Source organism: Zea mays, chromosome 3 (assembly GCF_902167145.1).
Source record: "Zea mays cultivar B73 chromosome 3, Zm-B73-REFERENCE-NAM-5.0, whole genome shotgun sequence".
In the NCBI taxonomy this organism is placed as follows: Eukaryota; Viridiplantae; Streptophyta; class Magnoliopsida; order Poales; family Poaceae; genus Zea; species Zea mays.
In genome coordinates, this window is record NC_050098.1 from 26,359,407 (window position 1) to 26,371,722 (window position 12,316).

At 45.6% G+C, this 12,316-nt stretch overlaps 1 protein-coding gene and 1 long non-coding RNA gene across 2 annotated transcripts; one reads left to right on the forward strand and one right to left on the reverse strand.

Annotated features, from left to right (window-relative positions):
* Positions 1-785: 785 nt before the first annotated feature.
* On the reverse strand, positions 786-4,367 carry LOC103649872 (Glycosyltransferase family 61 protein). Its single transcript, XM_020550139.3, has 4 exons — positions 3,529-4,367; positions 3,252-3,462; positions 2,753-3,040; positions 786-2,303 (listed from the first exon to the last, which is right to left on the reverse strand). Exons 2-4 carry the CDS (start codon positions 3,427-3,429, stop codon positions 1,057-1,059), a joined length of 1,713 nt encoding a protein of 570 aa, XP_020405728.1. The 5' UTR covers positions 3,430-3,462; positions 3,529-4,367; the 3' UTR covers positions 786-1,056.
* LOC118476642 (uncharacterized) lies at positions 2,645-3,643 on the forward strand. The gene is made up of 2 exons (XR_004857097.1): positions 2,645-3,072; positions 3,175-3,643. It is a non-coding gene; the product is annotated as an uncharacterized lncRNA (long non-coding RNA).
* Positions 4,368-12,316: the final 7,949 nt, after the last annotated feature.

Below are 12,316 nucleotides of genomic sequence, written 5' to 3' on the forward strand. Positions count from 1 at the left end.
AATAGATTTAGGGGAGACTTCTGGGGAGCTTTTGGAGATGCTCTTAGAGGCACTTGAGAGAGTGCCCTCAAATTGAAATATGGGGCTGTACATAAGAAAAACTACTCCAACAGTGTCTCATTTCATAAAATTTAGTCAAAAAACTATAGAGCACTCTCTCAAGTGCCTCTAATATACTACACCATAGTGATGCCCTATAATCTAGATTTGAGGCTTTATTGTTGGAGCGGAGTGTTTTGTTGGTGCCCTAAATTCTATAAAATATACTCATTTTTAAATTATAGGGCATTTTTATAGGTCATGTTGTTGGAGATGCTCTAACTAGTAGTAAATATATTTTGGTTAAATCAGATAGTCTTAAGGTGAAAAACAGCGGCACACTCGCGCGCACACCAAGCGTACCAAGTAGCGACACACACAAGAACAATCCTAGTCGGCATGAGTGTCACGGCAACAATAAGGATCTGTTTATTTTAATCGCATTTCCTGTGAATTGCACGGGATTGAGCAATGTTAAATCTCTCAAAAGTCAGAATACTTTCTAATTTTTCTTGCAACCCCATAAAATCTACATGCAATGGAAATAACCAAAAAAGGCCTAAAAGTTTTGTAGCTCCAAACTATAACCAGTGCTGTATTGAAGCAGGATACAAAAGGTGGGTGCTGGGAAGGAACAGACCGAGAGGATGCAAGAATGTGTGGACAATCCGAAAGTGAGAAGAGTGAGAACGAGAGATGATGGACCGAGGACGGAAAAAAAAGGATGGAGCAGAGGAGATAGTAAAGGATCACAACGCTGTACTTTAATAATATTAAGTATACTAGCAAATACGCCTATATATTGGTATAGACAAGACTATATAAATGTATTATCGTAGTTTTCTAGTACAATATGAAATGCAATATATAAATGAAAGAAAAAAAGAAAGAGAATAAACAGTAGAGAACGGAAACATCTTTAGCTTAGCCCGGCCCAAAAAAACAAAATAGACCAGCGAGCCCAACTTAGCCCTAGGTCCTGCCATGGCCGGTGGCGTCCTTCAGCCGCGATAGCTATTACTCGGTGAGGTTCCGGAGCGCCTGGAGTAGCACCACCCTGAAGCGATCGACGTCGAGTGTGATATCCTGTCCGATCAAGAAGGTGTGCCTCAAGAACTTGAAGCCCTTCTTGTGCAACGCGGTCGGGTTGGTGAAGATCTCGTGATCTCTCGGGTACTTGTCTGCGAGCGAGCTCTCGTGCACGGCGATCTCGTACTGGATGTACCTGAGCCCCATGGCATCCGCCGGATCGCCGAAGTCCATCCGGGCGATCCACTGCAGGCCACCCCACGGCACGATCTGCACCACCGTGGCCCCCGGCGGCAGGAACACCATGTTGGTGAGGCCCGCGCCGTGCACGCCCACCAGCGCGTCGAACGAGTTGATGAGCCGGCCCACGCCCGCGGCGTCGCGGCTCACCTCCAGCTCGCTCACGACGGCCTCGAAGCCCACCTCCTCCGCCACGCGCGCGACGGCGTCCGCGTTCAGCAGCCGCCGGGTGCCGCGGCGGGAGACGACCAGCAGGCGGGGCTTCCTCCTGTCGTCGCTGCTGGCGGCGGCGGGGCGTGTGGGCGCGTCCCGGGGCAGCGAGAGCGCGCGCCGGAGGAACCGCGCGAAGTCGGCCATCCCGACCCCGTCCGGGCGGCCGCGGTCCGGGTCCGGGTCCGGCTCGACCATGAGCTCCCGGCGCGCGCGCAGGCCGAGCACGACGTGGCCGAAGCAGTGCACCTCGCCCGCGGCCTTGGCGAGGTGCAGGTGGAGCGGCGGGTGGCGCGACAGCCCGCGCAGCACCGCGTCGTACTTGGCCAGCCACCACGACGACGACGAGCCCGCGTCGGTGACCACGAGGCGGACGTCGCCGCGGTAGCGCTGCGCCGTGCCGTACAGCGGCACGATCACGTCGGTGAAGTCGTGGAAGAGGTTGCCCGTGTACCCGCCGACGGAGAACGCGACCGCCGGCTCGGCGTGCGTCACCGTGCAGCGCGGCGCCGCGTCGGCCGTCGCCCGCACGCGCACGGTGACCGCGGTGACGCGGCCCATGCTCGTGGCGTCGCCCTTCCGTGCGTACGGCCTGATCTCGTACGCCGTTGTTGGCCCGTCGTCCGCGGCCGCTGGGTCCACCACGATGAATTCGGAGGCAGTGGCATTCAAGCGGATGTCGCCGGTGAGGTCACACACGTCAGCTCGTGAGCCCGAAAGGTCGCACAGCGGTTGCCGCTGCTGCTTCACGGAGGCTGCTGCAGCTGCACGTGTCATGATGTCTCCTGTTGATGAAGACGCAAGTACAAAATTACTGCGGAGTACGTACACTACTACTACTACATGCCGTCTTGAAAGAAAAAAAATAGATTTAGATTGACCTAAATAAAAAATATATTTCATGGCGATTATTGTATCTATTTTTTAGGCTACAAGCATGCCGTTAATACAATATGTATCGGGATTAGAAAAGTATACTGTGAACTCTAGAATTTTGCGTGCATGACTTGAAGTGATGGCCAGCCAGCAGAAACCTGGGTGTTGGTGCTGAGGAGACGTCGCTTGCACGGTTGTTCCGGCGGCTGCGGTCCGCGGTTAATTTGTCTCGGTCCGGGTCCGCATCCTCGGCGGCTTTAAGGAGTTGCAGACTTGCAGGTCAAGCTTTTAGAGCGCAAGCCGTGCATTTATGGACTAGCTTCGTTACGCAGCTTTTGGAAAGGCGTACTACTACTACCTGGCCTTGCTCGGTCGTCGTCGGAGTTAGATGTCGCGTCGGCGGCGGCGGCGGCGGCGGCGCTGCTCTCTGGCGCCGCCTCCTCCATCTCCGCTTGCCCCCCGGCCCCGACGACGTTGATGCTGATCTTTCCTCTGATCCCTGATTCCTCCAGCTCCGCTTCCGTGACCGCCTTGTCGTCGTCGTCGTTGCTCCGCTGAGCAACAAGCAGATGCTTGAGGTCACCCTCGCCGCCGCCGCCGCCGTGGCTGCCCCCCTGCAGCTGCGACGGGTGGAAGTCACCTCGGCCTGAAAGAACAAGTGCGTACAAATCAGTGGGTGTAAGTGGCTCGTGATCATCAGTTCATTGATCGATTGAGAGCCGATGCATGCACGAGGATATGATGCCCACAAAATCATATATGTATAGCATAACGGTGCAGGTACACACGCACGCGCGCACGACAGTACGTGGGTCGCTCAGATCGGAAGCAGATCGAGAAGGCAGAAGCGCACTCACGATCACGAGCGTCGAGGACGAGGGTGGCGTAGCGTCGGGAGGAGAGCGTGAAGACGACGACGACGAAGAGGAGGAAGCAGCCGACGGCGACGACGGACAGCAACCTGCCACCTGCCGCCACCTTCTTATTCTTGTCGCCGCCGCCTTTCATGGCCGCGCCGCGGGCCAGCGCAGCCATATCTAGCTTCTCGTCTTCGGAAGGTCTCCGAGCCTAAGACAAGAGAGAGAGGTGGATCCCAAGAACTAGAGGCGGATCATTCTTCCTCGATGTACTCACTTGTTGAGCTCCTCAAGTGATCACTCGCTGCTGGGCCAACTCTCGTAGCTCTTGCCTCCACCACCACCACCTAAGACATATATAAAATGGAGACCAGAGGAGAGCGGATTATAAACTCTTTTGCTCTCCCATAGTCCCATCCCATGCGCATCATGAGCCGTAGCGTGGAGAAAAGCGAGCGATCGAGCAGGTCAAGCTATATGAGGGGCGTTTCACCGTACCTTTACACCATCGCCAGCCTAACACTGCCAACCTACTACACTACATGCATTGTACCGTATTGTATACTGACCAAACGTGTTATTAGTAGCCATGAGCCCATGACCACGAGAGGCATGACTCACGAGCTAGCAGAGACGGAGGCCGGCGCGCACTAGCTAGAGCTGCAGACGATAAGAATTCGGATTGCTTTCTCGCCCCGGCCCGCACGTTTTAGCGAGTCCTTAACTGTAACGTCCCTGAATTAGGCTCCGACTCGTCCTGGTCTCGGGAGATGACAGGCCCACGACGGGTCAAAACACGAGTCCGAATTAGGCTCCGAAACGTACGTGCGTCCAGGCCGGCCGGTCCGAGGGAAATGACGGCAACCGTAGCGCTCGTCCTGGCCAAGAAGCCGCCCCCCAAAACCTCGCTGTTTGCCTGGCTGCGCGCGGTGGCTGTGTCCGGGCTTCTCGGGCCGGAGAGCCATGCTATGCGGCGAGCCAACGTGTCCTGTTCGGCCACCAGCCGCAGTCGCACCTGCACATGCTGACGGATGTTGCAAACTATAACGGTGTCAGCAAGGAAGGAAAGAGAAGGTGAGGAGCGAGACCGGCCGGTACGGTGGCCGCCATGAGCGGATTACAAGCAAATAAACACGCAGCCGGCGGCGAACTCGACCAGTGTGTACTGTACTCGATCGGAGGCGAGGCCGGCATACAAATTAATAAATTGGTCGATCGAGAACTCGAGATCTGTGTACGTAGTCTGCCATACACTCGTGTAATTTGAAGCAGCAGAATGTACCATAGTTGGACGGACCACACGGCTGCTCAGGTACGTAGAGATTAATTTATGGAGTTTGATCAATCCAATTGTATATAGAGAGAGAGAGAGAGAGAGAGAAAGAAAATGGAACAGGGAGCGGAACGTAGAAGGTGCAAAGTAGCACAGTGGACGACGTGCTCGTCTGTGTTGTGGTCCCTCTTCCGTTGCTTTGCTTCCAAGCGTAGGTTCGTGCCGTGGATTCTATGTTTTGCTTCTGCAGCGTCAGAACCAGTTTGAGCAGCAGCAGCTACTCGCCACTTTGCTTGGTCCAACAGAACCGATGGTAGCTCTGTGCAACAGCTTGGTCTAGCACTATGCAGAAGAGATGGCAATGGGTACCCGAAACCCGAAACCCGATGGGTTTTTACCCCATTAGGGTACAGGTTTGGGTCAATTTTCATACTCATTGATTTGTTAATGGGCATAAATCTATACCCAGCGGGTTTATGGGTACGGGTTTGTTCCTATAGTACCCAAACCCGTGAACCCGTGGGTTTTTTAAACCCGACCAAACCTAATGCATATTGTCATTTTATTTTATAAACTAACAACAAACTTGTTATTCCTTATTTACTTCATAATTTTTATCAATTGGTGAATGTGTTAGTAGTCGGTGAGAGTGTTGTTTGCTTGCTATTATAGTTTTTACTAGTGTTATATATGTGGTGGATGGATAACTTAGTGCAAGGTCACTTAATTATACAACTTATTATATGTATTCCATTCTCTCTACTAATATTTTTTATACCAAATCATGAAATCGTTGTTCATTACATAGATTTTGGATCATGATATCATTAATCATTACGATACTTATTGATTATGAGAAGAACAAGTATATTGGAGATGAAACCCGCGGGTAACCCATGGGTACCCGCTAACCCGATGAGTACGGGTTTGGGCAAAATCTCAAACCCGTCATGGGTACGGGTTTTTTAATGGGCATAGACATTTTTCACGGGTACGGGTTTGGGATGGCAAAACCCAGCGGGTTTGTACCCGTTGCCATCTCTAACTATGCTTCTAGCTTTTGGTCCACTAAAACATGATGAGTGTTTCAATGGCTTGGCCCAGAAGAACCGCAGATGCATGGAGTGGGCCGTTTTTTTATCTTTGCAGGCAGCACATGGCCTATGACTACCTAGGCTCTTGCTGGATGCAGACCCAAAATATTTCTTCCCTCTCTCTGCTTATTTAGGTCACCTACTATATTATATAAGTTGGATTACGTTGAAAGAGTAATATAGTAAAATATCATTTTAGGATCACTAATAAGTTGAAATAAACCATCCAATGCTAACTTATTTCAACTTATTTATGGTTGCAAATTGATATTTTACCTTCCTACCATTTCACCATAATCCAACTTATATAATCTAGTAGGTAAACAAACACGCTCTTAACTATGTTCTAGAGCTACATCTAATTTACAGAAGCTTCTAGATATATATTTTTCACGATATTTACATACTTTATTTTGTTCTAGTTTATCTCTACGATTTTTCTACAATCGTTTACATGTTTAAAGATATTTGTTGGAGGCGTATAAGGCTATCCGCAACCGTTACCCCTAAATTTTTCCCCCTATATCATCTTTTCCCCCCAATTTCCCCCCTATTTTTTCATCTCCTGCAGCGGTTCTCCCTAAATACTCCCCTATACCCCACTACAACTATAAAATATCATTTTCTATATCAACTATCAATTTTTTATCTACTAACAATTACTCGTGGACCCACAGCACAGTGTTTAGGGTGATGAACAGTGACACGCTAGATCTGGGGGGAGAGAGAAGGGGACCGGCACGTAGGGGGCGCTGTAGGGGGCACCGCTGCAGCCGTAAGGTGCCCCCTACAGCCGCCATGCAAGGGGAGGGGGATGCCGAGGGGGCTGCGTTGCGCACAGCCTAAAAACCTTATCACACATTTTTTAGATAATGCAAAACATAAAAATGTTCCATCCTTTCGTAGTCTCCTACATACGGTCTTACATGTCGAAAATTAGCAAAAACACACACATAAAAAATAACATCTTTAGAAAGAACATGTCCTCGAATCAAGCGTCCTCTAATCTGGCATTAGACCTCCATCCATGTCCTGCGAAGATCTCCATTGCTACCATCACAAGAGATTGACATACCACAAGAACCTCTTAGTGACCTTCTTTTTTCTGCAACAACCTCCAGACTCTGAACCGGTATGTTCCCCTGAAGAGAACTTGCAAAATTGATGGTATTGGCTGAAAAGTAAAGGTCACATCATTGAGACAAAACCAAATAGACCAAAACATTGCCGCCACTACAATCAAGAGTTTTTCCCTCCGCGTTATTCCCTTGTTAGCAGCCCAATTCACAATTATATGATTAATATTGTTGGATCTCTCTATATGTAAAGCGAAGTATGCAATTCTCCAAATATTTCTGGCAAGGTAACGATCAAATAAAATATGTTGATTAGTCTCATTTTGATTACAAAAACCGCATTTTATACTACCTTTCCACCGACGTTTAACTAAGTTGTCTTTAGTGAGAGTAACTCCCCTTCCTGATTTTTCCTCTGCGTAGGATAAAATACCTCCATCATAGAGTAGATGGGAGGGCAGTCTATTCTCTTATTATACCTCTGGCATCTATAAATAGTGTCTCCGAGGGTTTGTAAGTAGGATGAGAATAATCACATCTATGCACATGAAGAACTTTTGTTTCCTTATAGAAATCAGTTCCATTATGACTTTGTTGCTTTTGAGGTAATTGGTGGGTTTGATGACTCCAAGGTTAAAATACTACAGATTATCGTGGAATGGATTTGAGCTGAGCCAGTCTAGCTAGGCTTGGAAGATTGAGGCCCATGCAGGACCAAACGAATAATATATAATAAAAACTTATTTAATAAAATGAATTGCCTTAAGATGTGTGTATTGTTTTAAAGGAGTACCAAAGCGGTTCTCGTTAGTTATATTAAAAAACTTGTAGAAAATTGAGCACAACTTACCTAGTTGGTTTACTTATAGTGGAATTTAACAATTCAAGTTTAACTTCTCGATTTGACATAGATTGCTCATATTTTTCGGGATTTAATGATATACCATTTTAGTGGTAGGTGATGTGTCAACAGTGAGATACCTACAAATATATCACTGTTGACACATTGCATATCTAAGGGCCTGTTTGTTTCAGCTTATAGATTATATAATCCAGATTATAATCTAGATTATATAATCCAATATATAGCTGTTTGGTAGTCTAGATTATACACATGCAGATTATTATTCTCTAAGACATAAAGGTAACAATGGTGCTGGCTATTAGACAACTTGTGAGCTAGCTACTAGACTAGTGAGCTATTAGACGACTTTCGTTTTTCTGAATGGTATGAAATCGTAGTCCGCGTTTATTAAACGACTTGTGAGCTAGCTACTAGAATAGTTTTTGCACCGGTACGATGGTTTTCTTCCTTGTTTAATAAGGATAAAGGGGAACAAAAATACTATTTGTATGGCTTGATGGTTGACGAGGGAACGGATGAGACTGATGATGGATCGCTGGCGTGGGTGTTCCATCTCTGTACGCGCTCGTGTTCAGTGTGGTGCAGGAGAACGGACGAGCTCGTTGACGGCCCCAACGCGTCCCACATCTCGGCGCTGGCGCTGGACTACTGGGAGACGCGGCTGGTGGAGGGAAGTGGCGGCGGGTAGGATTGGGGAGGAGGCGGCCGGATCGTGAGGGCTGCGGATAGAGGCGTAAAAGAGGAAAGAAGGATGACAAATATTGTAATTTTTATTAACATAACCATGGGTAGTGGGTATTTTACCAAAAATAATCTGAAATAAGTTACTCTTGAGTAGATTATGAGATTATCATAATCTGGGCTTTAGATTATATAATCTGGACCTATAATCTAGGTGTTTGTTTACCCACCAGATTATTTGCGCTGGATTATATAATCTGGCCAGATTATAATCCGAAACAAACAGGGCCTTAGTCCGTACATATATAGGCTGTGTGTGTGTCTCTAGATCAGGTCAACGACGGCTTTGTTTGTAAATTGTAACAATATACAGCAGGTAGAAATAATACACGAATTATTGCGTCATGCACACGCAACGCACGTTATTATAGATGCAAACAAATTTCAAAGAACAATATAATCGCGATGGAACATACCATATGCATATAATATACCAGCACTAGCAAACGATCGAACAAGTTCCCGTGCCAAGAACACTCCAAATTCCTGCCGGTGGACTGCAGTTTGCCTCCGGTCCGTGATCGATCAAGTACACGTTGCTAGTTATTAATTGTTCAGCAAAGTCGTTAAGCCCTACCAGCTGATCCCGCTATGCCACCAAACGATCGATGACAATGAAACGGACGTACGCTCGAGTTCCATCGAAACACTGCTGCATGCAGCTTCGGTTGGGGAGGGAGTATGGGCGTGTGGCATGGCTGTGCTCTACACTACACGTACGCTATGAAGTATAAGCGCACAGCTGGATACAAGAAGAGCCTTTATCCTGCATGTGCTGGAAGAATAAATAGAACGACGATGAACCGGGTGAACAGTCCTTGAACAAGGAGAGTAGTAATTGGCTACGTGAATAAATGGCCTTGATAGACGCTGGCGAACAGATGAGAAACAAATAAGAGGTCGTAGTACCGTTTGTACATACTCATCTGCCCAACTACATGTACCTTTCGGCTACATAAATTTGTGATCAAACAACGGACACGCATGCTGCGTATACGCAGGGGCGGACCCATGTTAGGCTGAGTGGGGGCACGGCCCCACTCAATTTTCTTGTTCTAGTGAGGTTTTTATCTTATTGACTGTAACTATAAAAGTCCATTTGTAAGTAGGTTTTTATTTAGGTCTCCATCCAGGTTTTAGGCTCCACTCAATTTTTTGTCTGGGTCCACCCACCACTGTGCCTACATAGAAGTCTAAACAGCAAGCAGAGCCGTTCTTGATTTTTCGAGGGTCCAGTGCGAAATTCGATATGGAGGTCCCATCCACACACAAATATATATAATTATACATGTAGTATCGAATATTTGACGTATAAAAATTATTATACACTGTTTTGAAGTTTATAAGATAATAACAAATGTAAAATATAGTCGAAAACACTTACTTGTTATCTGATATCATTAAAAATATCTTCTAACATTTTGTGATACAAAGTCATCACTTATATTATTGAGATCAATCTCATCCAACAACTTTTTTTTGATATATATAATCGGCAAGCCATTTAACCTCTATTGAGTTATTGTTGACCATAAATAGTTCACAAAAATATTTCAATTTTAAAAAGCTTCTCTCAGTCGATGCAATCATCATATGTATAGTAAATAATTACTCTCTCTATATCAAAATAGAATTTGTTTTGTTTATTTAGTGGATTCATCATTATATAGTTGAATATAAACATAAAAAATCAAGAGCTAAAACAAATACTATTTTGAAACGGATGAAGTATTCGATAAGCAATTGAGACATTAGTTTAACAATATAAACGAATCTGGTCGATAGTGTATCGCTCTTTGCGTATTTATGTTTAGAATAGATATGTTTAACAGTAAAAAGTACTAGCGTCTAGTGACTAAGGGGCTCTATGTTTTTGGGGGCCTGATGCGGCCGCACCCTCTGCACCCCCTCTGGTACGGCCCTGACAGCAAGATAATCCGAAATGAGTGAGTTGAGAGTGTCTGTTCCGAGGCCTAAAGAATGATTGGTTTGGATATCGCATGTGAAGATTTTAGTCGCACTAGCATATATATACAACCCTAGACCCTAGTGGTAGTTCCGATACAAAGGGTATAACGACACAATACACAGTAGTGGAGGTTAGTGGCGCATCGCTATCTGACGACGATCATGCAATGCCTGTACAAAGGAAGAGAACATCGCTGTCGACAGACCACAGGCAAAGGACCGCATTCACGCTTGATGTGCGATGCGTGTGTGTCCAGGCATCCTGAGGCACGGAATTTGTCCCCCCTGGTTGGTCCAATAGAACAGGGAAATCCGCATGCTGTGTGCTTGTCTTCTTCCAGCTAGCTAGGATATATGGCAAAATTGGAGACCAACGAATATCGCAAGCGCGCCTAGTTGCTGAAGCATTAGTTGCATCGCATACTGCACTATGTTCGATGAGGTATCAGACGTTCCCAATCTAAAATCTGCATGCGTCCGGATGTTAGTTATATATATATATATATATATATATATATATATATATATATATATATATATATATATATATATATATATATATATTGGGAGCTCTGTGCTTCCAAATGTCAGAGAAAGTTCTGACCCGATCACCCTCGATCTGGCTGGACCGCACCAGCGCACCCTTATAGCCCATGCTAGACTGTCGAGTACGTCCCCCCCGCTTATGCACCAGGCCAACCTCTCCCACATGCGTTAGTCCAACTCCCCCGGTCCAACAACCAACCTCCCGCGGGACGTAAGCTATAAATTGTGGTTCTATTTTTTTGCGCGAATAGCGTAAATAGTCAACATAAATATCATAAATAGTTCATAGAGATAGCATAAAAACCCTGTCCATACACGCAAAAATTGGATGGCTCCAACAACCATGTAACTAGGATCGTTAGAACCAGTTTACGATATTTGCTGATACTAATTATGCTACACGATATAGATATTTATGCAATTCGTTACACTGGATACAAATCTATTTTCTACTACATGCACATAAATTTAGGATGACATGAATGTGGGATGAATGAAAATTGATTGACATGCAGGGAAACAATAAAATATTATTTTAAATGATATATTTCCTACACAAATATAGAATCGCTCTAACAGTCATGCAGCTAGGCATGTTACAATAAGTTTATGATATATACTGATACTAGTTATGTTACACGGTCTTGGTATTTTTGCAATATGAAATATGGCACGTGGTACACGTACACCGGTAGATGCATCTCCAAATTCGAATGTAAAAACCTTAAGTTTTGAGCGTAAAACCCCTCAGTTATGTGCGTAAATACCGAGTCATGTGAGAGAGGTTGATAACTCTGGTGCGTTGTATTCACGATTCTATTTTTATGGTAGATCCAAAAACTATGGAGATCCAAAAATTATGACAAATCGTGAGAGTTTCCATTGCATGTTGTTTCTATTTTTATGCAGATATAAAAATATGGCAGGTCGAGGTAGTTTCCATTGCATGCACGCAAATTTTAGATGGTATTTTCGTTTCCACTGTACGCATGCAAAAAATAGGATGACATGATTCACCCAAGCATAAATTCCTATACAAAGTCGCATAATTACATACACCGTATAACATAATTGATAAAAAATACCTAATATCGGTTCAATTAACAGCCCCCGCAAAAATTAGAGATGGTTTTATGGCAGACATAAAAATCGTATTCATCGTTGTAAAAATCATCACTGTAATGCATAAATAGTGTAAATAGCTGGCATAAAACATAATCATCGATGACATAAACATGGATCAGATAGTTCATCGTCGGAGGACGATCCTGAGGCCGCTAGATCAAAGGACACTGAAAGGGAATTAGGCTTACACCTAGTTCCTATATAATTTTGGTGGTTGAATTGCCCAACACAAATCTTTGGACTAACTTGTTTGCCCAAGTGTATAGATGATACAGGTGTAAAAGGTTCACACTCAGCCAATAAAAAGACCAAGTTTTGGATTCAATAAAGGAGCAAAGGGGCAACCGAAGGCACCCCTGGTCTGGCGCACCGGACTG

Bases quoted from the DNA above. Each gene is read 5' to 3' on its own strand.
- LOC103649872 (XM_020550139.3), bottom strand. From the start codon at position 3,429: ATGGCTGCGCTGGCCCGCGGCGCGGCCATGAAAGGCGGCGGCGACAAG. The intron at 3,041-3,251 runs GTGAGTGCGCTT...TTGTTCTTTCAG, and splicing joins CGTCCTCGACGCTCGTGATC to GCCGAGGTGACTTCCACCCG. The intron at 2,304-2,752 runs GTAGTAGTAGTA...CTTCATCAACAG, and splicing joins CGACGACCGAGCAAGGCCAG to GAGACATCATGACACGTGCA.